The 971-nt window shown below is 48.3% G+C and overlaps 1 protein-coding gene across 1 annotated transcript; it reads left to right on the forward strand.

The window, feature by feature from the left end:
- Window positions 1-57: 57 nt before the first annotated feature.
- Window positions 58-757, forward strand: Pmar_PMAR015403 (ATP-binding cassette transporter, putative; the record flags this gene model as incomplete). The annotated part of the gene is made up of 2 exons (XM_002776925.1): window positions 58-667; window positions 750-757. The coding sequence occupies 2 exons, from the start codon at window positions 58-60 to the stop codon at window positions 755-757; spliced, it is 618 nt and encodes a 205-aa protein (XP_002776971.1).
- Between the last annotated feature and the right edge of the window lie 214 nt (window positions 758-971).

Genomic DNA, 971 nt, shown 5'->3' on the forward strand with positions numbered 1-971 from the left:
TATCCTCGTGTATTATTCTTAGATGAGCCGACCTCTGGTTTGGATTCTGCTGCCAGTATGGCCGTTACTAAGTGCTTGGCAAGAATGAGGACTTTGGGTATCACCGTCGTTTGTGTAATCCACCAACCACGCTACGCTATCTTTAAACAGTTTACCCATTGCCTACTACTCGGCAAGGGTGGCAAGACTGTGTATATTGGTAAAACTAGTCAGGTTGAGGACTACTTCGTTAGTCATGGTTTTCGCATCCCCAGAGGAGAGAACGTCGCCGACTGGTTCATCGATATCATCTCGGGTGCAGTTGATCATTATCAACCCGATGGCTCAGTCGATAGGAGCTTCCAGAAGGAAGATCTATTTGATTATTGGACGGCTTATCAAGAGCAACAGAAGGCTGAGGAGTCGCAGGTCTCTCGGCCTGTACCGAGGTTTTCCCGAACGGTATCAGTACGCTCTCTGGGCGCCACCAATTCAGAAGATAGTGGAGTCTTCCAGACCGAGGATGAGCTGACCAATAAACTATGTGAACTGTTGGATACTGAGCCCGATAGTGACCTCACACCTCAGCAAATGTATCGCTTGGCGAGGCTGTTTGAGATTGAGTGTGACATGTCTGAGGCAAAGGAGCTGTACAGAGTGTTGAAGGCCGAGCAAGGGGAAGTTACTTGTGAGAGTTTTGCCAAGATGATACATGGAGGCGCCTCAGAACAAGTCCAACTCGAAAGTCGGCAGGTCTTGCCTGATCTCAGTCGGTTAAAAACCGGCAAATCGCCAATGTCGGTGAACAGTTGGGGCACTTCTTATCTCGTAACGTGGCTCTCATTTCACTCGGCCAGCTTTTCCTCGATCTTTGTCTTAACTTTTTGGCTGCTGTTATCATTGGTACGACAGTGCAGCGAACGAATGGATATGATATGATGGCTACACAACATGATGGGTTTGATGTTCTTCGCCATCATGATCGGTGCTGG

The sequence above is a fragment of the Perkinsus marinus genome, assembly GCF_000006405.1.
Source record: "Perkinsus marinus ATCC 50983 genomic scaffold scf_1104296952748, whole genome shotgun sequence".
Classification (NCBI taxonomy): Eukaryota; Perkinsozoa; order Perkinsida; family Perkinsidae; genus Perkinsus; species Perkinsus marinus.